Source organism: Magallana gigas, chromosome 8, assembly GCF_963853765.1.
Source record: "Magallana gigas chromosome 8, xbMagGiga1.1, whole genome shotgun sequence".
Lineage (NCBI taxonomy): Eukaryota > Metazoa > Mollusca > Bivalvia > Ostreida > Ostreidae > Magallana > Magallana gigas.
Window position 1 is genome coordinate 40,201,977 of NC_088860.1, and position 25,979 is coordinate 40,227,955.

Below are 25,979 nucleotides of genomic sequence, written 5' to 3' on the forward strand. Positions count from 1 at the left end.
CACTAGGTGCACAGGGGCATCGTATCCGCTCTACATTCTATTACATATGCCCCGTGCTAGGTGACATTTCTTTGCTTTAGAATATTCCTTGGATTATTTTTATTTATATAGTCCTTATTTCATTCAGATTGACACTCAACGTGCTCAAAATAAGTTATAGTCCAGTCAACTGGTCGATGAACGCCCAAGTTCGCAAAAACCCAAATCAAATTGCAAAAGATTTATTTTTTTCACTGTATCTTTTGAATTACATATAAAGTGATTATTCAAAGGGAAAAAGTCTTCACGAAATAGGGTAAAGTGGTTTTTTATTTTCTCTACGCTGCACTAAAACAACTTTTATTCTTGATCCTTCGTAATTTTCGAACAAGTTAACCAACCCGAAGATTGTCAATCTTTGTACGAGTTAACTTAATCTGCAAATCCATGTAAACAAACTCGAAAACTGTATCCAGTTTTTGAGGTATGTTTTGTATCATTTTGGTTAAAATAATTGATATTTTATGCAAAACAAACAATTATTTGATTATCATATCTCTGTGATATTCATTTTATCACTGGTCACGATTTGTCAAACTTTTCTGTAAACCGAATTTCCTCCATTTGAAATACCTTTGTATAACCAATATATTTACATTTTTCTCTATGAAGCTGATTGAAAGATATAAAATCTTGCAAGATGACAGATCTACAAGATGAATTTTCCATTGACATTGATGAAACGAGAGCAAACAGTGGAGGGCCAGCCATTAATCTCTTCAATGTGGACATGAAATATCAATCTATAGACTTTACTACTACAGAAAACCCTAGCATTCAACAGGATGAGAACACAGAGGGAGATAACATTACTAGTAATAGGAGTGTTACTCCCCCTGCCCCGTCATTAGACATATTTGATTTTGATATGAAATACACAGAAGATCCTTCCGAGGAACACTTTAAAGTATCAGAAAATGTAGATGTTGTAGTGTCCCCAGCACCTCAACTCAAGGGCATTGATTTTACCAGCTTCTCAAATACGGAGGAAACAAAAAGGACTTCTCAATCTGAAACAAATTCAGTGTCCCAAAATGAGGGGAAAACAATGGATCAGAATTCAGTAGAGAAGACGGCTACTTCCCAAAATGCTCAGAAATCGGTGCTGATGCAGAGCGTGCTCCAGAAAATTAAGACGACGCAGACCGGTGGAGACAGTCAGGTGGTCCAGGTGGAGAAAAAGGTGACAGAGGTGAAAGTGATGCACACCGAGAAGGTAGGTGTAACATTAATGTAGCATTCACCATGATATGCATAAACATTTGACTGGGCAACATGTTTTGAAGCATAGTATTGTATTGAAAATATGATTGGTGCACATGTTGAGCATTATACAAATTTGTAAATGATAAAATGTTTTGGTTGGTCTACTCTTTTCCACCCCACCCCAGATTTTACCCTACCCCCCTACTCACCCCCACCCCCCCCCCCCCCAATAAAAAATTAAAATAAAAAATTTGAATAAAAAAAAAATTGTGAAGACAGGAAAAAAAATAGTGTATACCTAAACCCAATAATTTAATTCCATAAAAACAAATGATATCAAGATAGAATCCTTGAAGAAAATCAGGTGGTAACAAATCTGTGTAAGCTTGACTTCAATTTTTATCATTAACTAATTTTTTTTCACTTGAAAAATATCATTTTTTTTTTGTAGAGATTACAAGAGACCACCAGCACATTGATAATTGAAAACAGTGTTAAAATGAAGAACAATGAAGACTCTGATGAGGAATTTGATTTTGACACACCCACTACCAAAACTAGTGAGAGGTCTCAGAATTCTGATAGCCAGAAACATAAAGAAACCCAAGCATCCATGACAGCAAAGTCTAAAGCAGTCTCAGAAACCTCACCTCTTTTTGAAAATGCAGAAAAACAGCCCCCAATGACGTCAGTTACGATAGATCCAGAGATTAAAGCTAGTCCAGCAGTTGGTGTTGTACAGAAGGCACCAACATCAACCAGTGAAGGACTTACCCAGGGTTTACCGGAGAAAAGTGTGGCAGCAAAGTTCATAGGACAGTCTCAAACTGTCAGTGAAATAGGGCATGCTGTACTGAAACAGGTAAGAGAGAGAGAGAGAGAGAGAGAGAGAGAGAGAGAGAGAGAGAGAGAGAGACCAAGCATGTGGGTTATAAGTTTAAAAAAATATATACTACATGATTATTAAAAGAAGATACTGGTAGACGTTTAAACAATCCCTGAGACCTAAAAATGGAACTTAGGTTCGATGCTTAGGCATGTTGATTTAGATTTTGGTACCAATGAAATGATTTTTGTTTTTTATGGTTAAATATAATTATTTTGTATTTTTGATTAAAATTCTATAAATTTTAGATTGAATTTGCCACTTGCTTTGTAAAAAAAAAAAGCAGTTGAAACAAATTTTAAATTAAAATAAGGATTGCATACTCAATGAAATGCCATATTGAGATAACTTATAGCTTTCTTTAGGAAAAGAAATAAAAATTTATAAAATATGTTGATATTTAGACAATAATCTGCAATTCATTATTTTGTTTGTATATACATGAATATAGGTTTGTGAGAATGGAACAGTATCAGAAATGGCCCACGTCCAAAATAATGTTGAAGATGAATGGGACAAAGTCCAGACAATTGAAGCAGGTAGTCATCACACTGCAATTCCATCATATGTTAATACTATTATACTTTAAGAATGTTAATTCTTCAATCAATTTTTGAAAAAAAATAAGCTGAGAATATACTCCTTGTTGCATGAATATGGCAAAAGTTTTCACCATATACAATTAAGATATTTACAGTGTTACATTAGTTAATTTTGAAAGTTTTTTTTAATGTTTGTTTCCTTTTTTCTAGGGTTTGTAGATGAGAATGACACCAAAAAGAAAGGTAATCCTCTACAAATGTAGTTGGCGCTTGCTGAAAAGCTGTAAAACTTCTCCTCAACAGATCAAAATTTTAAACAGACCCGAGTTCGATCCCTATGATCGACAGTGGTTGTATGTGATAGGGTATGGTGGTCGCACGCTTGAACACATGGGTTCTCTCTGGGTACTCCGGCTTCTTCCCACACCAATGACCCCCTTGCGCTAACATCCGGGCCAGCAAGAGATATTAATTTCAGTTGTAGAACTTGCTTATCAATCGTTGTAAAATAAATAAAGTTTAGTTTAGTAAGATTTTGGGATGGTTATGATTTGTTTAGCTATAAACTATCATTTAGCAAAGAAAAAGTCCACATTTTTCAGCTTTAAAATTTGAAATATTTTGCTATTACCTTCATATAGAATTCTTCCTCTTAAGGAAATTTAATTTATTATAGTCTGAAATTTGCCATGATCATCAAACCCTCTTGATTTTATTGATATATTTGATTACTTTGGACAGAGAGTGTTGTGACGAATGTACCATTGCTGTCGTACTACGAAATGTCAGAACATTTGGGCACACAGGATTTTTCAGGAGTAAAGGTATTATTCGATCAGTACTCCCTCCCCCCCCCCCCCCCCCCCCCATGCCAACTTAAAACAGCTTCTCTCGTCCTTTAAATTACCCTACTTAGCTATTCAACATCATGCACATTTAAAAAAAAACCATTTAAGATACAATTATATGTCTCATAATACTGAATATGAGTTACGTAAAGTACATGTATTTTGTTTATCAGAATTTTGTTTATTTAAGGAATACAGATTGTTTTTTTTTAAAGCTAATTGTTGAAAAACAATTGAATTTAGCAGATTAAATGGAGTAGGATAAGTTTTTCTTAATGGAAACACAAATTTTCACCTCGCAGTAGTTACTGCTAATTTTATTTATTTATCGATTGAGGGACAAAACTGCACGTAGCCACGTATGCGGCAATATATTTAAAGTACATCGATATCATTATACATGTAACTTACATAATGGTTTTAATATTTATTTAATTGAAAACAGCTGATGAGTAAACATCTTAACTTCTACTTCAAGAAAATGTGCCACTTCCCTTTAAGGCTCATTACCAAGTCTTATGATTGTCTTAATCTATATGCAGATATTTCCTTATTATTTTTACATGTGAAAATACAAATGGGTTTGAGGATTTTGTGAAGATCTCCTTATGTTAAGATCTCCTTAAACATCTGTTACTTCCACATTCATAAGTATAACCACCCATAGCTTAATAAAGAAAAATTAATCTAAAAACAGATTTTTACATGTTAGTAATAAGAATATAGGGAAGAAAGTATTCCAGCACATTTATTATTTTTTGCATCTAATATAGTATCTGTAAGTGTTAACCATTAAGTGAGCGGGCTAATTTATCACCATTGCCCATATCTATTTCCAGCATTAATGATGAATATACATGTAGCATGCTTTTGATTTCTGTAAATTTTTAAAGTGGTTATTTACACTGGTGGTTAGGTACACGTTTTCAATGGTCAAACAATATGCGTGGGTATTAAATACGCGTATGCGTGATTGCCCACACTAACATTTTAATTTTTTCACTATACGTGAGGGGGTATTTTACGTGGTTTTAAGCTAACCGCATAACTAAAGTGTAAATTTCCCCCACATGTAAAATAATTAACCCACTTTAATTTGCAGTATAAACTTAATGTTGCATCAGAATATAACTAGCAATAAAACCTCAAATGAATATAATTAACTAAATATGGGTTTCAATATTAATGAGATACATGTATCTAAGTTTCAATTGTACATCTTAAAGTTATGCATTACTTGCATTATAATTATATCTTTAAATGTTGATCGAGACTGCATCAACATTCATAATGCAGCATCTCTATGATTTTATACTGTTGATAAACTAGTACTGCCACAGACTAAGAAAGGTTTAGGGTGTTGGTGAGGAAAAAATATCCTGTAATATAACCTCAACATCTTAACCCAAGAAATACCTCCTTTGCCTGAACACACACTTGCACACACCAGTCTCAAGGTCATTGGTAAACAAAAAATATGTACAATAATTTTCAGGATAAGATCAGGACAACAGTGGAATATCATGGCTTCTCTAAACTCAAGCACTTCCTGTTTGGACCACCCAAGCTTCACAGAGATCTACACGATGAGAGAGACAGAATATTCTGCATCGCAGCTTGTAAGAGGAAACAGATCAGATTTATCACTGAATCCTATAAAGAAATTTGAAGAGAGCTAGGTTAAATCTAATGTCATGATCAGTTCATGCTGATGTCTGAACCAATTACTTTGAAACTTAAGCTGTGTAAAGAATCACCTCACATAGAGGCAATTGACGTTTAAATTATGATAAAGAAAACATGTACATTTAATTTGTTTGGAGATGTATAAAGTAAGGAATGGGGGAGGGGGTATGATTTAACTAATATGTAAATCTTAGTTTAATGTCATTTAAAAATTGAGGTTGCTATGTAGAAATTACCTGTGATGTAGAATTCGGTAAAGAGTTAGTTACAAATTCCTTTTTAGCTTAGTAGAATGTTAGTTACTGAATTCTGTATTGTTTTATGACTATTAAGTAAACTTAAAGTTTGGTGGAGAGTTAGTTGCAGGTTTCTGTGTTATTGTTTTGTAGCTGTGCTGGAGAACTCGGACCAGATCCACGTTCGGTCCCTACAGACAATCTACCGCAGCCTCACCGGGTCAAGGTTCGACTGCCCTCGCTATGGCAACCATTGGGAGGAAATCGGATTTCAGGGTATCAAGAGTTTCATTTATTAATTAATGAATTAATCAGGCTAGATCGAAGGAGGATCAACTTTGAGGGTGTTTGGTTACATTGAAACAGGTGTCTGCTTTTACAAATTGACCATTTTGTTTCCTTTTCAGGCAGGGATCCAGCCACTGACCTGAGGGGTGTTGGTCTGCTAGGACTGTTACACCTGGTTTACCTGTTGCGTGATGCTAAGCGACAGGTGTTGGCCAGTGAGATCTACAAGCTCTCCCTCCATCCTACTCAGGTAATATACAAACTGTACAGTAGCTGGAACTCATAACAGAAATATTTACCAACGATTAAATCAATTTTTATCAGAGTTGTTTTAACTACGGTATCCTTAGTAGTTAGTTACATTGATATTGACAAACTACTTTAAAACAAAAAATTTTTTTTATAAAACTTAATTTAGTACTTTTTTTTTCTGTATTCCAGAACTTTCCGTTTTGTGTCATGTCCATTAACCTTACAAGGATTGCTCTTCAAGCCCTGAGAGAAGGCTGTCTCAACAAGTGAGGAATAATTATAAACATTACTTTGTATAGAGGGTCACTTCTGTCCATGCTGCTTTTGCTGAATCTCTTTTTTAATGAGTCAGTGTGTATATAAATAAATTCATTGCATGTAAAGAAAGATAACTCTGTCATACCGAGAGGGAAGCAGGAAATGTTTCCGATTGGTTAATACATTAATATATTAATAATCATTGATCACCGGATATAAAACAATGCATATCAGTACACATAGGATTTTTGTCATGAATGCTGTAAAAACAAATAATATGCACAGAGGCAAAACAATGAATAGCTTTTACATGTAAATTATAATATATAAATGAATTTCAAATTACCATTATTCATTAAGAGTGTATGTTGCTACTTTGAATTTAGAGAAATGAATACTAACACATTGTTCTGACTTTACCAGAGAGAAATGAATACTTACACATTGTTCTGATTTTACCAGAGAGTGCAATAAACAGAGGGACGTCCTGGCCCTGATGTGTGACTTCTACACCGGCCTCTACCTACAGATGTACCAGGTGTGGAAGTCCCAGGGGAAGACCATCACAGACTCAGGGTTTGTCCTACAGCGTAAGTACTAGTACTAATATCTTATATATACATGTAGAACATGTAGAGTCAGGAATATGGCATTTATTCTAGGTCTGAAATGTGGGTTAATTAATCTGTCAGCTTGATTAGAAAGTGCTGGATTCATGTGCAAGAGTTGCTGGGTTCAAACCCCAGCAAAGGCAATAACTGTCTCTGTTACATACAGTGCCCCACATTAAGACTTGGGTATTCTCTTGTGGGTGAGACAGGTTGTCACTTATGCATTGCCTCACAGGTTTTGGCAGCCCGAAAGAGTCGCGAGTAGAACTCTTTCACAGGAAGGCGGACAATGTGGCAGAGTCAGGTATATAGCATTCCTACTAGATCTGATTAGTGGGTTAATCCTTTAGCTTGATCAGAGAGTGCTGGTTTTGTGTGCCAGAGGACCTGGGTTCATGCACCAGCAGTGACATTAACATTACTACATGTACATGTAATATTTAGGGATGTCAATGAGTACTCGACTATCGCTCGATCACACCGAACATTGACTAAAATTTTCTTAGCCGATTATTCGTAATAAAGTAAACAAAATTAAAAAAAGAATATCATTTATTTTTTCTTAACGGGGCAGTTTTTGAGCTAAAAAAAATAGTTTTTTCTCTCTCTTCGATCTGTAAGGTACATTCTCTTCCATTGGTTTCCCTGTTGTATTCTTGAAGCGGCTAATGATTTATCTCTTTTGAATGACTTACGCAGACATATACTTGAGAACAATTTGTGTTATTTAGTTATTTATTAGATTAGATGTTTGCATAATCAAAAATTCAATCATATCAATAATTATCTCAAGGCGTTTGTTTTTATAAGCATTAATCTTTCATTATTGATTAAACACGTATTAAGTTATTTAATTAAAATGAAGCAGGTCACATTTGATTTGCCAAGTAAGAATAAATCATACCAGCCATAAGTTGTATCGTGTAAATAAACACAGAAACATTACATGATTCAAGCCATTTAAATAATTCTCAGCAAATGTGTGTATTTTTGTGAGGATCTTTAAATGTGTCCTATATTTGTCATCTTTTCGTGCATGGCAGACATAGAAACTCATGGCAAGAAGCATCCTCATGCAGTACTGAAAAATCTAGAGGAGTACCTGGCCAAGAAGAAATCGGCAGCCAACCTGGAGAATGTCAACCTCGGAGAGGAACAGTTTATGAGTGTTGTAGACTCAGAAACAGCCGGACATTACTGAGGCCCCAGAAGGAGGGGGGAGTTTTATTTTTATATGGGGGGGGGGGGGGGTGGGGGGTGGTTTATTTTTACATATGGGGGGGGGGGGGGGGTTAGGGTTGTTATAGCGTTCCATGTATCATACTCCTTTAATTAAATGAGTGATCTGTTGCTTACACAGCATGATTTCATAGAATAGTCCACAGTTGAATGTTTCATTGAATGTATTTGAAGTGTTTTCAATTTATTAGTATTTTGTATATGTACTCTTGTGCAGTTCATGTAATATTTATAAAACTTTTGTTATTTAAGTTATATTTAGCTTAATTAGTCATGGTGCAATATTGTGATTTAATCTACAAACATGACATTTATCAAACAGTAGAAGAGTTGCATTAGCTAATGAATGGACCATTTACAGTATACGTGATAGCTAGGATAAGCTTAGGAGGAGATAATTGAATAATGAACAAAGGGAACAGCTGATGTAGTTTTGTACACTCTACAAGTGATAAGCATAAAATCACAAGTCATTTTAAATTACATGACTTTTTGTAATTTTTTTGTAAATAAAATTAACTTTAAGGTTGAGGTAGCTCATGTTTTTGACAAAATTTATTCCTGCAAAACATGCCAGTGGCCAATATGTGCACATGGAATTAAGAGCCCATATACTTCCGGAAAATAGGGTAAATGATGTTACATCAACCTAAATAATATGAAAGACTTTGTACTGATATATGAAATGGTACATATATAGTAAGTAAATCAAAATATGACAGGGTACATATTGTACATGTACCAAAAATATGAAATGGTATATACATTGGTGTACGTATATATACTGATAAATGAGATTTCTTTAACTGCATGGGTTGTTATTTTGAAATATGATTGTACATGTAATTGTGAATGTACAATTTATGGCAGAGAGAGAGAGAGAGAGAGAGAGAGAGAGAGAGAGAGAGAGAACTTAGATTTAAAAAAAAATCATATTGTTATATTTCCTTTACATATTTATCAGTGATCGTTTTTTTGAACATGTTCTATGGAGCTAGCAAATATTCTTCCAGATGAGAGAATTCAGATGTAATTTTAATTTTATTTCACCTGATGATATGTATGAATTTTTTTTTTAGAACTTGTATCGTCAATGGATATATTTTCTTTAACCATTGTTTTTTTGGTTTCATTAAGTATTCCGTCCATGGTTTCTGTGTTGTATTTTATTTTAATCGATCTTGTGCCTGACTCTTACATGTTTAGGTTCATAAAAGGTCAGCTTACTTTAATTATTTATTACTGTGACTGTGTTTTTATTGTATCTGTTTAAAACATTAAATTAAAACATAAGCAAACTTAATAATTCTTTGTGTTGTTTTTTTCCCTCTAATTGAAGTGGCATTTTAGCAAATAATTTTTTGTTTAATTGAATTTGACATTTTAGCAAGGAATTTTTTATTTAATTTAATTTGGCATTTTAGCAAAGAATTTTTTATTTAATTTGATTTTTTGGAGGAGGATGGGCCGGTGTGCTGATCGATCTTCTAAACCATGGACAATAAATGTGTGGATAGAATTCAGTTGGGGGTATAATGTTTTTCTTTGTGTATGTGTATGTGTGTGTGTGGGGGGGGGGGTGAGTGTTGCAAATAACCATATTTATTAATAATGAATGACAGAAGGTAAATTCTTATTTTTCTTGGGAAGGGGGGGGGGGGGGGGCGGTTAGGGTGTATTTTCTTCCGTCTTGATACAAAAACAAAGTCAATGACCCTCCAGGAGACGTCAAGTCCGGACTTCCTCTGCTCTTATTCCTCCTTCTCCAGGAAGTACAGCTAGAGTATTTCTGGTTGTCTGGAGTGTTTTCCGGACGTTCACTCCTAACAGCGACCCAAAGTATAGTCAACGTCTCCTTGAGCATTTAAAACGTGGCAACACACACATAAATAGATTTGACCGATTTGGATAACTTTTTAATTTTGTTTAGAATATAATTTATTGATTGAAGAGTAATTCAATATGCAGTGTATACTTAAGGTCTCCGATCCTTGGACTCGAAGTACGCGATTCTTTTGGCACAGATTGTGCAAAAACCCTGTGTACCAATTAAACTACATGTACTAATTTTGGATAATTAAGAGTTATCAAACATTGTTGAGCATCGGAGAATCTCCGATCCCTAGACTCGAAGTACGATTCTTTTGGCACAGATTGTGTTAAAACTCTGTGTACCAAATAATTAAGAGTTATCGAACATTGTTGAGCATCGGAGAACGTTAATCACACGGACAGCATCTTAATGGTTTTAAAATCCAATTTAAAATTCATCACTGAAATCTGAGAGCTGAAACTTTTATGTTTGTTCACTCCCCTTTTGATAGTTTTATTATCATGATTGTATAATTGAATACACCTCTGGTGATTTAAAACCTGCTTAAAATAAAATTGTTGTTGAATAAATGAATCTGATGTCAATCTCTGAACCTCTGCATGTATATAATGAAAACTAATTATACACACAGAGTATTGCACGTTTCTTCAGTTTATATTTTGTAATAATATTCGACTTTGAAAAACGTTGAATGCATGTTCAAACAAAATCCTACGCTGAACATTAAATTCATGAAAATAAAAGAAGTGCACAAGCATTGTAAAAAAGTTAGTTTTTTTCATTGGTGCAAAATAAATTATACTATGGACAATAATTTATTGATTAAATATTTCCTTTTTCTTACAAAACAAATTGATTTTAAAAACTATGACAAAGTGCCAAAATAAATATTGATATGCATTGAATAATTTTAAGGATCTATAATTGCATGATTCATTAAGTACATCTTAGTACATCATGTCTGAGCAAAGAGGGGTAACTCAACACTGCTATAAACAATACTATCTCACAAGAGTATTGAGTTATCTTTTTTTCAAGAATTATTTATGATAAAAACCTACTCACTGCCATATATTTTGTGATATAGTAGAATGTTTTCTTGTACTGTACAAACACATGTAACTAAGGGATGTCATAGACTTTATACACGTTTTAGAATGATCATTTTAAAACCATTTCATTTTTAAATACTTTTAGCTATAAACACATCTAGGATAGGTGAAAGCTGCCTATTTCCAGTAATTTTTACGTTGGAAATTACTAGTTAATGTTTAAATTCCTAAGACCTCCCTTCCCTTCCCCGAACCCCTATAGATCCACGCATCTCGACACCCTGCATTTCGATTTATTAAATACCGCAATTTTACAATAGGGTTAAACTCATGCAGGAGACATTTAAAAGTCCGGTAAACTGCCGTGTTTTGAAGGCGGAACATTTATGCACTGTATTATTTGAAAAGGTTAATGAATATTACAGCAAACCTGAATAAAGTCGGATAATCTTTGTATATATCTAAACCCATATCGATTTATTTACCTTCCTTTATAGGTAGATATTGAACAAACATGCTTGTAACCTGCATGAATAAGATAAGCCTTGCCCATTTAAATGAAAAAAAAAACAGGACAGGTTAAAATGGCGGATATTGCCTTTGCACAACATTTCGTTGAGTGTTCTATATGTCAAAAAAATGCCGAATTCTTTTGCAAAACGTGCAAGAAAGATCTTTGCCAGCAATGCAAGGAGTCACACCAAAAGGAAAAACTAGAAACGACCCACGATATCGTGCTGTTTCAGGAGAAGTTCGGATCCGTAATTCTCGAGGAGCCATGTCGGGAGCACAAGGGTCAGAAATATTGTCTGTGCTGTCAACAGTGCTTACTTCCTGTGTGTGCTGAATGCACAAAGGACGCACAGCACAAGAGGCACAGCTTTGTGAATCTTGAAAACGTTTATCACTCGCACAGAGAAAAACACGAGCCTAGGATCTTGAAAATAAGAAGAGAAATACTGCCATCTTGCCAGTCTTTACAAGAAGATGTACAGGATGATCTGTCCCTCCGTAAAAAAGAAACGGCTGAAATTTTGTCGATCATGAAGACACGAGCCGCTAGAATAAAGATTCTCATTGATGATGTTGTGGAGGACTACTCTAAATTATTGGCAGATATTTGCAAAACACAGAAGAGCGAATTACAAGAGCAGAACCGAGAAATAACAGATCGTATAACTCATCTAAACACAGTCTTAGATGGATATGAACGTACGAGGAACAAACCTGCTGCATTTCTCTTCTACCTCAAGGAGCACCCTAGTTCTCACGCGGACCTTATGCCTCATTTGCTTGAAATGCCCTACCCAGTATTAACCAAGGAAAACTTCATAAGAGATGACGTCGTTAAAATGCTCGGGCACGTAGAAAGCCCAAAAGCAGAGACACCAAGAAAGGTAAAAGATATTGCCCAACAAACATACCAAATTCCTCCATTGGTGATAAGTGACACAGTTATGAAAATCAAGTCTTTCAGAGTGACAGGTATCAAGGATTGCTATCAGATATCTGCTGCCCCTAACGGGCAGTTCTGGCTCCGAGATGAAGATCTAAGATTGACAGACCTAACCGGCGCTACCATTCATAAAGTCTCCGACGTTTTGGCCGACTGGGCCATACAATCCGTGACGAAGGAAGGAGAGTTGATTTATCTCGACAGCAAGAGTAACATCTGTAAACTTTCTCTGGATAACAAGAAGAGGAAATCTCTAGTCCAGGTCAAAGACCCGTGGAAACCTTCATGCATATTTTGTTCTTCGTACAATGGAGATATTCTGGTAGGCATGATCAGATACGAACAAGCCAAGGTAACGGAATCAGATGTAGTGGAAGCAAAAGTAGTGCGGTTAAGCGATTCGGGAAAGGAAATCCAGACCATTACTCATGATGTCACTGGACAACCATTATACAGTTACCCTCGTTACATTACAGAGAACCACAATGGCGATGTAGTGGTGTCTGACCACACCAAAAACGCAGTGGTAGCTGTGGACCACCGGAAGAAACCACGATTTTGCTATACCGGAACATCGTCTAACTCGGAGTTCTGGCCTCGGGGAATTTCTGTTGACGCCCTAATGAACATCATAATATGTGATTACAATACCGACACTGTCCAGTTGATCGACAAAAATGGCCATTTTCTTCGAATGCTGCTCACCGAGAAAGACAAGCTGGACGAACCGAGCTGTCTGACGTGTGTTGGAGAAGACCAATTTCTGTGGGTGGGGTGCAGAGGCAGTAGGCGTATTTCTGCATTCAGCTACTTACACAAACCAGTTTAATGAATTCAATCATGGACAAGTATATAGTAGGAAAACCACGTTTTGAGTCCACAAGCCCCGATGATAGAGAGAATCAATGCAAGCCAGACGTGGGTTACCGACGATGGGACAGATATATCGTACTATGTTCTTAAGGTAGTCTCTCCATAACTATCATATTTTATATCTAAAAGATTGCGAGGTCAATCACTAAAATCTTCGTGCGATTTTAAGGGGTTAATTGAATTATAATGATCCCCCTCTGAAATAAAAAAAATTAATCAATATTAACAAATTCAATTATCATTTGTTAAAGTTTACATTAAAGTCTATGAGAAATGCATTTTGATATTTATATTTTTAGTACAAGTAATTTCCTCACATTTTGCTTTCTTCTAATCTTCTAATATGCTAAAATAATTCATATTTTACCATACATATTTTCAGAAAGTGAATTTTTAAAATTTTCGTAAAGGGCAAATAACTCCTGAAAAAAGTTTTAAGTGCAAAAAGTTCATTAAATAGACTACATACATACTCCCGAGTTTGGTTGATGTCAGCCTCATGATACATGTAACTTTCAAATACGTATTTGATGTATATAGATCAATCAACATTGTTATGTTTGGCTTAGTTATGGATGGATTACCTTAAAACAAACTTTAAAAATGAATATTCATGGGTCATCGAACAGCCTGTTTGCTGCTCATATGCATACCATATCATACAGGATTTGATAGCCTAGCACTATTGAATCATGCACACGAAGATGCTATGACATCTGGTCCTAAAATGTTGTAAAGGACTTTGACTTTTTGTCACTATTTGAATCATCAATGGACATTCAGTTGGCAGAATATGTATGTAATCGGAAATAATAACGTTTGCATCTTTGATGAAATATCTAGTTTTTAGCATAGAATTAACATTGTACATGTATCACTACCTCGTCATCTGCTTGGGCATTTGTACATGTATAATTTATCCTGCATAAGTTTTCAGGACAAAAAACGGATCAATGTCCTTTGTTTAAACTAATTTTCATCCCATTAGTATCCATTTTATGGCGATAATTGTTTGGCATATCATTTTCTTGTTACTACCGTATTTGTTTTCAAAAAGTAAAATCGTTACTGTGTAAAGTATTTTCTTCTGAGGCAAATCTGTCACTGTTGTAAAGCTATCAATTTTGAAGAGCTGCGAGTTTAAATTGTTGATACTAATTTTACATTGAAAAACTATTTTTGATAGCACAGTCTATATGTTCACATTTTATTGAAAATTGATGTTTTAAAAATCTATATCACTATAAGAATAAAAAATGAGATGTAAGTATGTTATTCATGATCTAATGTTTTGTTTATAATATTTGTTGCTATTTTTAGTATCAATCTAGTCGGTGGTTTGTCATGTTAGATGTGTTCGTTATAAATGAATGAATATATGATGTATATAATGATACATACTACATATCACGGTTTTCATTACATGCAAGGCGGTACTCATAAAAAGTTGAGACTTTTGCTATAAACTGAAAAAATGAACTTTTTTGCTGTTTTATTTTATTTACATTCCTTTAAACTTGTCTTAACTTAATTTCAACAATTTAATGAAGTCCTTTTATCCAGCTTAAGAATGCGCCTCTGTACTCCGAAAGAGGTAGATACTTCTCAGACACCAATACAACACTGAATCTCGTGCAAAACGGGAGTGAAAACGGCGTCAAGTTAACAATTTGTTTAATGTAGGATATAGAAAAAAGTCACATGGTGATACATCTGATGAATACAGAGGATGGTCCAGGTGGTCCAGGTGAACTTCCATTTTCAAGCAAAAGGTCGCGTGTATTTCGCATAAACAGTAGGGAATTTCCGTGTATGTAATGCGTTATCGAATAGTCGGACACTCACCTTTGGTCAATTTGTGGAGGCTTATTCCTTATCAGCAACGTTCTAGCTTTTATTGCTACAAAAATCGATAAAATATTTGAGATATATTCATATCAGGACTTTTGTCCATTTATTTTGTTAATTACTATCCAAGCAATGACAATGACATTTGTGTAAGCCTGTGGAATGTTATAGTGAAAAACATTGCATCTTCATCTTTGTTACAAGTTAACTATAATAAGAGTTTCTGGTCTAGCTAGGCATCCTCTCATACCCTTTTAAGAGATTTTGAATTCATTGTGTATGCCTGATAACAGTTGAAGTAAGATAACCCAAATCATTTTAATTTATGACATCTTTATGCAATTTTGATAACATTGCATGTTGAACATGCTTTTTTTTTTAATATTTAATTCATTTTCACGTATGATACATAAATCTCTGCCAAATCATTTTTGACTAACATCCAGGACATTCACAATTTGAATAATTAAACATGTAGTCTTATGATTACCGTTTTCTTATTTTAGCGTTAGCGTTAGCGGGTTATGTAAATTTTTTCTGCATTGATCGCTACCTTCATAACCCGAATGAATCATCAAAGAAAGCATTTTACTATTAACATCTTTTTTTTAGCTAATTGATAAATTGATTATGAAAAGTAAGTAAAATTCACTAAATTACTGTCAATGTACGTAAGTACGTTAGCTAAAAGAAACAGCCAAATCGCCTCCTGTGAGACTTTGAGTCTGACATCGTCATGATTATTTCGTGCAGTCCGTGACTTTTTCTAGGTCGCTATAGGTTTGGACCAATCGATAAACAGGGCGTGTCTATATCTGTGTTGTCAGTTTCTTATCAGTTTCAGCAGCTGTAGATTTCGACCAATCGATAAACGGGGCGTGTAGATTTCAGTCTGGCTGTTTCTATAGAGCTATGAATTAACTATAGGTTTCCGTAAGAAATAGAGGGAATAATACTTTGTAGATGTAAATATATAATAATTAAATCGTTCTACGGAGGGAAGGTTAACAACGGAAAAAAGTGTGCTCTATATATATATAAACATAAAATACCATATATTTCCGAAAAGAAGAAAAAACTTTATTATGATGTTTAGACGATGTAATATTGATTTTTTTTTTCGATTTTAAGGAAATGAAATTTACACAGGTAACATTCTTATCTAATCAATGGGCGCAGTTCACGGAGTCCACCACACTATAAAGCCTGAACACCGGCAGTAGTTCCTGGTATAAAGAAATCTCCCAGCCATGTATTTCATGTTTTCTGCAGTAGTTTATTTTGCATTTTGCTCGAAATTTTCCGTGGCGATAAGTTGTGACTTTGATGGGACAAATACTGTTGCTGATTTTAACGACACTAAAGTAAGTATAACAAAGTTATTCCAGTGAAGAATTGGCGTTTATTCGCACCAATTATTGCAATTCATCGCAAATTTTTATTTAGATTAAACGCAATAATTTATGCATTTTAACGCAATTTTCTTTGCATTAAACACAAAGGACTTTGCGATTTAACTCTAAAGATTAGTTTTTTTTTATTCATGGAACTATTGGTAAATATTTTATGTAACGAACTTATCGACAATGACGATATATTTTGATTTTTACCCCCTATAGCTAATAATCACTTTATGAGAGCGAGATTGACAATGAGAAAAAAAAAGATGACAATATTTACAACAAACTACTTTTTAGGAGTCTTTGTGGTTTTTATTCTTGCAGAGACTATAAACAGCCCAGTAATGTAGGTTAGGTATTTCTCTGCAATACTCACTACAATCACACCAACATGAACCAACAAAGAATTTTAAAACATTTCAATGTATAGGCGTAAAAAAGAGTTTTCACCCATCACCACATCTAAAGACATCTTTTAAATACTCGCGTGTATATGTCAATGACATAACATTCAGAATCCTATTATTACAAACAAAAGTTGTTTCAAAGTGTATAGCTGCTTATCATAAATTAATGAAATATTTGAATCAGCTTTAAATTAGAAATTTACAGCCATATTTTTTTTTAAAATGAATAATATTCCATTATCAAGAGTATAATGAAATAAAAAGACATTATGAATAAAGGAAAGTCGTTAAAAATCAGTAGTTATTATATAAATATTAATCACTTTTTAAAGAAACTATAATTTTTTAAATATTCTAATTTGTTTACATTAATTTTTTTGTAGTTCCTTGGAACATGGCATGAACTAGAAAGAACAACATTTCAATGGGGAGAAAACACGTGGCATTCTCAGGTCTGGGTTTTCAAACGAGGAGCCGACGGCCATCTTTATATGGCATATACAGGATATTCGTGAGTAAAATGGTGTCAATAATCATGCGTTTGCTAAATTGTTTTTTTTTTTTTCATTTTCCATCATTTAAATTTACACACTACGAACTGTTATGATTATACAGTGCAAACAACTTGGTTGTAGAGCACAAAGGAAGTCATGTAGCAGCCCCCAGACTGGACTTCTGACGCATTCAGGTTCTGGGGCATCTTATACCTTGACGTCAGAGGGTCGGTATGAAGGTAAAAAATTACTTTTATCAGTATCTGATTTTGGACAAACTGATAGAGTCAAATTTGTTATGTTGACTCTTTAGAACAGAATACATGCATGAACTAAAAAAAATGCTCATTTCTGTCGTATGGAAAAAACATTAACCGCCCCAGTGATTATTGTAAATTTTGTCTATTTTCAGTATCAATCACCCATATTTCTACTGATAGTTACACAAACTAATGTTACCAAAAACAGGTTTACATGATATTTTATTGATGTGAAACCAATCATATTGGTTTCGTTGAATAACATACATGTAATAAATACAAATGAATAGTATACTCTTTAAATAACAGCTGCATTGCGAGTGGCTTACACAGACTACTCAAACGTTGCTCTAGTATACATGTGTTATGCGCCGGAAGTGCTTGGAACTTGTGACAGAAATCGTGTGCACGTGTCTTTATTTTCCCGTTCGCCCTCCATGTCCAAAGCTCAGAGGACAATCTTAATGAGTCACATAGATCTAGACTGTGTGGAAAACGGACACCTTCACCAAGCCACAGCTGGTAAAGAGTTACTTAAACAATGATTAAATTATATAAATTTAACAAATAAAATTCGTTTTTGGATGTTTTTGCAAATATAAAGATACACGAGAAGCTATCATTTCTGAAATAAGAATTTCCTATGTAAGTCCAATAAACCCGAGGTTGCTGAAAAAAAGAAATGTTACTTTCAACCAATGCCCCCCCCCCCTTCCTAAAATTTGTGAAAATAAATATGTTATTGGTTCGTAGAACTATGATTTCGTGGAAAGTTTTTTTTAATTTCATTGAATAACGAATATGTCTTATTATATAACTCTTTGAGGAAATAAACCCATGGTCGAGAATTACCTGACAAAAGTTCAACAAAGTATTATCTACTTCGAATTATAATGATTCCGCCATTAATACACAGATTAAAACGTTTTGTTAACTAAACTGTTTTCAATAATGTGAACATTTACACTAAGGATATGTATTTCTTCATCCAAGAAAGTATTCTACAAATACGGTAAAAGATTAAAATACATCTTCCCTTTTGAGTTTATGATTTATATTTCAGGACTATGCCAGGAACCTATTCCATCGAGTAAGTCTTTTTCTCTGTTTCCTGGCGTTATAAAAATGATAGTTACATGTAATAATATCATAATTATATAAAAATGATAGTTACATGTAATGATAACATATATAAAAATGATAATATCATGAGATGATATCATTATTAATAGATCTGTTTGAGGTAAACTTGAACATATACATGTTTTAAATGGAAATTTACAATCGACAAAAGACACTGGAGTAGGCTTGTTCTCTTCATTATATTTATTGCAAATTGTCTAACATGTATATGCATTTCTAAAAAAAAAATTAATGTTCGATGAATGTTAGTTGTGTAAAAGGTGTTCTTTTGCAGAAAGTTTAAAATGTATATATGTTATTAATATAAAAGGGCCGTTCAAAATTTTGCCGACCACAAACCTTGACGAAATATTGACAAAATAACAAGCTTAAGAGTCTTTACTTTGAACAACAAGAGTTTTTATATCTTAAGATGATCTACATATTTCTTTATTAATCTGGTTATTTTGCACTCTTTGGAAGTATATGAAGTTAGATGTGTCGCGTTTTAAGTAATTCAGTGCAAAAATGACGGGAAATGACTAACGTTTCTAAATTAAGACCATTTTTTACAATTTATACCTTTGTATTATCAACGAAGAATGTTTCTTAACAAATAAATGCATTGGCTTGGGAATTTGTGAACGGCTCTTGATTTTTGACGATAGCTGATAATGCTACCGTAATGTTTTGGTTCTAATTGTGAACATTGTTTGACCAGCATTTATAATTATGTAAAAAACTTTATGAACTCTCACATAGTGTTCGTACGTTAATATAGTTTTCCATTCAATCAGGAAAACTACATTTTCTAACAAACCTGGTTGCATTTATTTTTCAGTTCCACTTGGAAAGTAAATGAAACTCATGTACGCTTAATATTCAAACACTTGCTATGATTCATCAACAAGTTATGCAACTGTTATATGGGCTATTTTTTTACGAATAAAAGAAAAATTTGTACGATATATTCTTGAAAACTTGCTTCTCTGTTCACACTTTCATATTTGCATACATTTTACAAACTGAATCGTTAGGACAGACAGTTGAAAAATTGCATGAATTGCAGAATTGAAAATCGGTGAAAAGCAATTGTTCCGACTGATTAACAGGTTAATCGTATCATAATAAACACAAATTTTGACATTAATCGTTTGTTCTTTTTTATAAAACGTAAAAAGTACTAATAATTTTCCTGAAAAGATAAGATATCAATTTCTTGATTTATTTAAAATAAATTTTTTTTGGACTTGGAAATTACGATAAAAATGAAATGTTCTTTCATTTTCAATGACTAGCCGACTTATGATTTGCAACGGGTTTTTGTCGATCAGACCAATTAATTGGTAGACATTGCCGCTACTATTTATCTGTACACTCTGAAAAGGATTTTAGACTTCATTCTATTTACTTCTTTGATTAAAAAAACAAAACAAATTATAAACATTTGATAAAAAAAAAAATGCAGCATTATTTTTTGACGTATAATGATTACGATAAAGGCACATATTCTAATTAATTTTTCATTTCTATTCGTGCATCTATTCCTGTCTCACTGATTCACTGAATGTTGACATCTCACAAAACCTTTTAAAGCTGCTTGAAACTTTTTGTCAAAGAGACTGTAGATGTATGGATTTGCTGCACTGCTTATCAAATACGTCGTCTTGAGCAAAAGGAACATGTTGACTTTAAGGTCACTCTCCTCTTTATGAACCCACCAGGAGTTGTCTTGAAGGTTGTTGTATACAATTATAGCTACGACAAGTGAAGGAATGTACGCAAGAACCATGATAAGAAACATCACAATGAACATCACGTGAATGGAGATTGACTGGTGCCTTGTAACAGCTAATGGTAGGACCTCCTGGTGAGGGTTGTCATTTCTATTAAACCGAGATCTGCTTGTCAACATAAGTGTATTTTGAGGTTGTTCTTTCTGTTCGATTTCAGAGCTAGAGTCTAAGTTTCGTTTCTCGATACAATCCTTTTTACTATCAATACCCGTATTTTGAAACCCAATGTTGAATGACATGTGTTCGTTGCCCTTTATTTCTTCAGCAGTAGGATTTGTTCGTTCTGTACGTGTATGCTGTTTCAAATGGCTACCTAATTTAACAGCGCAGTTGATATCTTCGCTTGAATGATTTTCCTTGATTCTAGCTTGTTTAGAAGGATGCACAAACTTTGCAGAACGTCGAATTTTCGTGCAAATAACGTATGATATTTTCAAGTTAACGTACATCACATAAACAAATATACCTATAGTACCACAACCCACAATAAGGGAATGAATAACGTCAAATGTTGGGCTTGAATGTTTTGAAAATACGCAAACAGATCCTTGAATTGTACTGTTATATGTTGAAGGTTTTTGTAATAGAACAACCCCGCTTGTCGCAAATACGGGACAGTTTAAAATGGCTGTGATCATAACAATGGTCTTCACGATGATCCATCTTTGTCTCTCTGTCAATGGTGTTTTTTCTATCTGACAAACCATTCGATACCTATCAAAGGCAATTGCAAACACTATAAAAATGGATACACTTACAATCCAACAAATTGTGAAGTATAGACCTTTGCATATTATATCTGAAAAGAAAATGACATTTAGGCAGAGACGAATGAGTATACAGGCAGATAAAACAAGACTGGCAAGAAAATCCACAAAGGCTAGGATCGGAATGAAGAACCGCCCTTTTCCAGAAATCATCTTTTTCCAGTAAATTACGAGAACAGTCGCATTGCCTATAACTCCAGTTATACAATACACTGAAATAATTGCAATAGTTGGTGTTAGAGTCCGGATTATTGATAGATTCCACGTTTCCAATCCAGCTGCCGCCATCCTCTGGAAATTCAAAAGTAAAGCTTCAACACAAAATAATTAAGCTTTAAATCGAAATCAATTTCCTTTTATTAAGTTTGTTGCAAATTAACACAGCACTTTATAGTAATTATGTTTTATTAAGTCATTTGTTTTATCCTGTCTGTGCTCAGCACTAGAATTTAGACGATGGCACTGGCTTGGACATATATAACCAAATGGTAAAAGAACCCTCATAAAAATGACGCCTTATTCCCGCTATGGCAGAATGTCCGAAAATTTTTCTTTTTCATTTAAGGAAAACGAACAGCGTATTATTTCTTTATAAAGGAAACGGAGACCAACTGTCAACGTATATTAACGGAAATCGACTGGTTTAAATTTCCCCTTAAAAAATTCAAACGTGAAAAATATTAAAATACAATTATTCTTTATTGATAATCAATTGGGATATTTATAATATATGTTTACATTTTTACATGAAGCATGTAACTAGAGGAAATTCCAAGTCATATGCATGTCTTAAGATTTCTTAAGAATTCATAATAGAAAACCTAATTTTACATACAATATTGAAAACAAAATAAGAACATTAATGTATATGTATATTCACTTCTCATTTAAGAAAATCATTTAATTTTATCATAAACATATTTGTGAGAAAAAAAATTAACTGTGATAGTAAAAAAAACCCCTTTTATTTCAGCAGTGCATAGAATGTTTATTTGCACACGGGTGTTTATCAGGATGAAACATAAATTGAGCTGTATCAATGTTAAGTGTACTAGAATCAAGGCACATACAAACAAGTTAATGACCTCCAGTGTAATTAATTCACAAGTTCACTACTGCTTAAGTTTTTCTTGCACACAAGCTTGGAAATATTCCATTTTTACCTAGTAACTTCCATTATCCAAGGAATATAGAAAACATACATGAAATTATTTTAACATGTTATTTAGTTAGCTTCCGCGACAAAATATATAGTGCCCGAAACTGTGTGGAGTAAATTAATTTTTGTTAAGGAATAGATATATATATATAAGTTATTGTTTTTCAAAAGTACACATCAAATTGGTTATGTAAGATTGAAAGTTTTATTTAATCGTACAAAATATATATATATACTCAAAACAGGTGAAAACGTTTATTTTTGTGCTCATGGCGCATGGATTAGCAAAGTGTATTAATAGAACTTGAACGTCGCAGATTTCCAATGTAAACATAAGGTAAATATACACTGAATGTAAATATACAGAGGTGGAATAAATATCAGGGGTGGTTGGTGGGAAAGAAAATGGCAAAACTCAACTGTCTGCGATCAAATCCAAACAAACGACAAAGAAAATAGTCTGGACACATTCGCAGGGGTGAATAAGTGTACATTGATCTTTTTCTGCATTAATATTAATATTCTTTTTTATCTTATCATTATTATAAGTTTAAGATAATAACTTGAATAGGCACCCTATATTTTCATTTAATGATTTTCCGTGCATATATATTAAAGAATTTGGTAGCTTTATAATAATCTTTTATGAGAATAAACAAGAAATTTTAACTTTATGTAACATTACCAACCGGTATATCTTTTTTATCACTATTTTATAGCCAAGCACAAATTAATGTCAAAAAAGTAATTAAATTGTACATGGTTGATACAAATGACATCATATCATAAAGTGACAATATATGTAGAGTTTATGTCATTTATTATACAAATAACACTTCAATCTTTATTATTTTTCTCTTTTTCTGAAGTTTGAGTTCATACCTAACGTTTTAAACATCCGATCACGATAGCACGAAACTCTTTGTCAAAGAGACTATATATATAAGGATTTGCTGCACTGCTGATTAGATACGATACTTGGAACGAAAAGAAAAGATTAATATCCATAGTATGTTCTTCAACATCGAACACCGAAAAGTTTTGTGTGTGGTCGTTGTATATCATTAGAACAATTGTCAAGGAGGGAATATATGAAAGAAGCATGATGACAAACATCACGAAGAACATGACATGGATATAGAGTGACTGGTGTGTCCTTACAGTTTGTAGTAAATACTTTGGATAACACGTTTTATCCTTGTTTACTTGCAATCTACTCACAGATATATCAATGGGTTCAAGTTGCTCGATTGATTCATCTTCTGGGCGAGATTCCATTTGATGAGGGATGTCTCTTTCTAGATTATCATTTTCAGAGTTTCTGTCTGCAAATGGGCATTTCATGCATGCAGTAAAAAAATGTTTATTTTTTGTTTTATTGTAACTGATAATGATATTATTTTCAGATCGTCGAAGCTTTGTGCAAATGACGTAAGCTATTCTTACATTGAAAAACAACACACAGACAAACATACTAACGATTCCAATGATTACAACAAACGAGTGGATCACTTCAAATGTCGGATCTAGATGTTTTGAAATGGTACAGATGGATCCCTTTATTGAATTGTTGTATTTAGAAGGCAAAGGAACAAAAACAGTTCCACTTGTAACAAGAACTGGAATGTTTAAAATTCCGCTGAGAATAAGTATAGTCCACACAATAGTCCATTTTTGTCTCTCTGATAGTGGTTGTCTATTTATTTGACAAATTATCCGATACCTATAATAAGCGATTGCAAACACCAAGAAAACTGAGGCATTAAAAATCCAACAAATGATGTGAAAGTAAATTTTGCACAGAACGTCTGAAAAGAAAACAACATTTCGGCATAGGTTTAGGAGGACACCAAAGGAACACACTAAACTGGCAAGAAGATCCACAAAGGCAAGGATCGGAATGAAAAAGCGCCCTTTTCCTGAAATTTTCTTCGTCTTGTAAACTATAAGCACCGTTGTATTTCCAATGGCACCGGTCATACAACAAATACTTATGAATACAATTGTGGGTATTAGAGTTTGAATCACTGACCAATGCCACCTGTTTAGGTCAATGCTATTCATCTTGATTAACACAAAGCGTATGGCTGTAGTAGGAAGTTTTGTAGAGAACATGAAATATTCTGGAAAGGCCTCTCAATTTATATACTGAATTGAATGTAAAGTTTAAATTCCTATCATAAATATGCACTTGGACTTTAACTATAAGATATGTATTGTATTGGTATTGGTATTGTATTGATTTGAACATTGAAACCAAACTTTTAAGTTTTTTATGATAAGGTCTTCCTCAAAACCTTCAACCTCCTTTATAAAATCTTAATTTGAACAGGTTTATGAATTTTCCAAATTTGAAGTTCATGTGCGTTTTCACGTACCAAATTCCATAAGTATAATGCATGAATAATCGTAAAACAAATAAGTAATTAATATGAACAAATTTATTGTTATTATTTATATAATACTCGTTTCTTGTTTGGCAAAAATGTCCGCTATATCCATTGTGCGGGCTCTATACAATTTTGAATGATTTAAAAATGCCGGAATGACCAGACATATAACATTAAAAAAACTGATAATAAAAATATAAATGTATATCTGAACGTTTTGTCTTCTTTTTTATGTCAGCAAGACTAAGGTTTTGTATGAGTTAATATAAAATTAAACAAATAACTTGAGATCTGTATTCCAGAAATATTTTTTTAAATAAAGATTACTTCGAAAACTAGATTGCATGGTAAGTATTTTTTCACATATAACACACCTTTTTGGATTTTTGAAAAGGTAAATGTAGCTACTGATATGTATCGCATTATTTAGGTATAAAAAGGAATCATCTCATAAATTATCGATGGCTGTCCCAAAATAAAATCGCAGCATAATGCAGCATTATAAGTCAATAGGATTGTTAACATCTACTTGCTACTGATAACACGCCGAAATATTGACATACACCTGTCCCAATGGCACCTATTTGCATGTCACTATTTCCTTAATTTACGATTTTTATGTTGTATATGTATATTGATTTATAACATTATAAATGAATTATGTGACCTTAGTTACTACAATTACACTGTAAAAGGTATATTATCCACATATTGAAAAAAAAGGATTTATAAATGTTAAAATACAAATTTTAAAAGCACACAAGGAAACATGGACAATATAGACACGGGAAGAAGGAAATATTAACCAAGCAGATGACTTAGAAATTAACCTTTACTCCAAACTTGTTGAATTTAGGATAAATCATATCTGTCGTCAAGTAAAAGCGTTTAAAATTACGTTTTCTGAAAATTAAAAAATGTAGTACGGGCTTGGGATCAGAAAAAAACTTCCGTATGTTTGGTAAAAATTGCGGACGGTGATATATATAATAGGTGTTTTTTTGAAATTATAGAGCTTTGATCCATATTC

The 25,979-nt window shown here is 33.4% G+C and overlaps 3 protein-coding genes across 5 annotated transcripts; all 3 read left to right on the forward strand.

Moving 5' to 3' along the window:
- Positions 1-382: 382 nt before the first annotated feature.
- LOC105332457 (uncharacterized) lies at positions 383-8,087 on the forward strand. The gene is made up of 12 exons (XM_034471400.2): positions 383-463; positions 652-1,255; positions 1,697-2,107; positions 2,583-2,670; positions 2,884-2,916; positions 3,415-3,497; positions 5,017-5,140; positions 5,597-5,719; positions 5,851-5,981; positions 6,173-6,249; positions 6,704-6,831; positions 7,896-8,087. Exons 2-12 carry the CDS (start codon positions 680-682, stop codon positions 8,051-8,053), a joined length of 1,932 nt encoding a protein of 643 aa, XP_034327291.2. The 5' UTR covers positions 383-463; positions 652-679; the 3' UTR covers positions 8,054-8,087.
- Positions 8,088-11,561: 3,474 nt separating this feature from the next.
- Positions 11,562-13,262, forward strand: LOC136270998 (uncharacterized). Its single transcript, XM_066070057.1, has one exon. The coding sequence runs from the start codon at positions 11,562-11,564 to the stop codon at positions 13,260-13,262; it is 1,701 nt and encodes a 566-aa protein (XP_065926129.1).
- Positions 13,263-16,339: 3,077 nt separating this feature from the next.
- Positions 16,340-25,107, forward strand: LOC105332455 (uncharacterized). 3 transcript variants are annotated; one of them, XM_034471398.2, is made up of 6 exons: positions 16,340-16,518; positions 17,345-17,472; positions 17,597-17,694; positions 18,025-18,237; positions 18,779-18,805; positions 23,966-24,748. In XM_034471398.2, exons 1-6 carry the CDS (start codon positions 16,405-16,407, stop codon positions 23,992-23,994), a joined length of 609 nt encoding a protein of 202 aa, XP_034327289.2. In that variant the 5' UTR covers positions 16,340-16,404; the 3' UTR covers positions 23,995-24,748. The 3 variants fall into 3 exon arrangements, with proteins under 3 accessions (XP_034327289.2, XP_065925711.1, XP_011433369.3); XM_011435067.4 differs by lacking the exon at positions 23,966-24,748 and adding an exon at positions 19,679-19,805 and having other exon boundaries at positions 16,342-16,518; XM_066069639.1 differs by lacking the exon at positions 18,025-18,237 and having other exon boundaries at positions 23,966-25,107.
- The last annotated feature ends 872 nt before the right edge of the window (positions 25,108-25,979 follow it).